The following is a 1499-nucleotide window of genomic DNA, read 5'->3' on the forward strand; positions in this document are numbered from 1 at the left end:
AAAAAAAAAAAAAAAGAAAAAGAAAAAAAATAAATCAAGTTTCTGGGGTATTGCCCCTACGTAGCCATTTATCTTCTGGCTTTAAGTCTTCAGCATACTTACTGATATATACAAGTATCTTCCAAATGTCCCACAGGTGTATCAAACACACTGTTTTCAGCACTGTCTTCACAGAATAACTATAGGGTAATAAGATCAATTTTCTTACCGGTTTGTTAAGTGGCTCAAAAAATGTTTTGAGCAATGATACAATCATTAGAATAAGTATAAAGATAGCCAAGATAAAAATAAAAAACAGCATATGAATACCTAACACAATACAATCAATACATATTTCACATCTCTTAAAGTTAAAGATTCCTTGATCACTTACTTTCCATTTTGCTGAGGCACGTCGGAAAACACCTTGTACCCGGTGTACAATAGAATTCTCAATCTCATCCTTCTTAAATGAATATCCAATGCGCTAAAGGGGGATAAAAAAACAAAGCCTCAGCTGAATCACATTTGTCCAAAACAGCATTCCCACTTGACCACTTAACAGTACTGACGAAGCAAACAAATAATTACAAATATCCATTGTAGGCAGATCACCACAGAGTTTTCTCAACACTAAATGTCTCCCAAACACAAGTCCTAACTATACAGCCATACTGCTGTATAGTTCTGCTGTATAGTTCTTAGTGCACTGGATTTTTTTCCAACTTCTGCTGTATAGTTCTGCTGTATAGTTCTTAGTGCACTGGATTTTTTTCCAACTTCTAGAAAATCTTCTACTTACTGTTCTTCTTCTCTGGATCAGCTCCAAAAGATTTATTTCATACTATGAAAGAAAAACGTACAAAAAGATAAGATAGAAAAACTAAAACCTTGTAAATACAGGACATACATTTAGTTAAAATCATAAAGCAAAAATCGAGAATATAAAATAAAAAATAATATGCTATCATAAGTACAATTTACAATAAAATCTAGAATTCACTTAAAATTCACTTAGCTATGAATCTTACACAGAATCATTAAGAAGCTTATAATTATATGCTTCATTTAAAAATTATTCCATGAGGCTGGGCACAGTGGCTCACAACTGTAATCTCAGCACTTTGGGAGGCCAAGGCAGGTGGATCATGAGGTCAGAAGTTCAAGACTAGCCTGACCAACATAGTGAAACACTGTCTCTGCTAAAAATACAAAAAAATTAGCTGGACGTGGTGTCGGGCCCCTGTAATCCCAGCTACCCAGGAGGCTGAGGCAAGGAGAATCACTTGAACCTGGGAGGCAGACGTTGCGGTGATGCGAGATCACGCCACTATACTCCAGCCCGGGTGACAGTGTGAGACTCCATCTCAAAAAAAAAAAAATTATCCCATGAAATTGAAACAGAGTTTCGTTCTTGTTGCCCAGGCTGGAGTGCAATGGCACAATATCAGCTCACCAAAACCCCACCTGGGGGTGGTGTGTGCCACCACGCCCAGCTTATTTTATATTTTTAGTAGAGA

The 1499-nt window shown here is 36.8% G+C and overlaps 1 protein-coding gene across 1 annotated transcript in view; it reads right to left on the reverse strand.

Moving 5' to 3' along the window:
* The window catches only part of UTP6 (UTP6 small subunit processome component), a 35734-nt gene that overhangs the window by 28910 nt on the left and 5325 nt on the right, over nucleotides 1-1499 (reverse strand). The window contains 2 exon segments of the mRNA XM_017542015.2: nucleotides 374-466; nucleotides 782-823. Of these exon segments, the coding sequence (XP_017397504.1) occupies nucleotides 374-466; nucleotides 782-823 (135 nt within the window).

The sequence above is a fragment of the Cebus imitator genome, unplaced genomic scaffold, assembly GCF_001604975.1.
Source record: "Cebus imitator isolate Cc_AM_T3 unplaced genomic scaffold, Cebus_imitator-1.0 Scaffold140, whole genome shotgun sequence".
NCBI classification, from domain to species: domain Eukaryota; kingdom Metazoa; phylum Chordata; class Mammalia; order Primates; family Cebidae; genus Cebus; species Cebus imitator.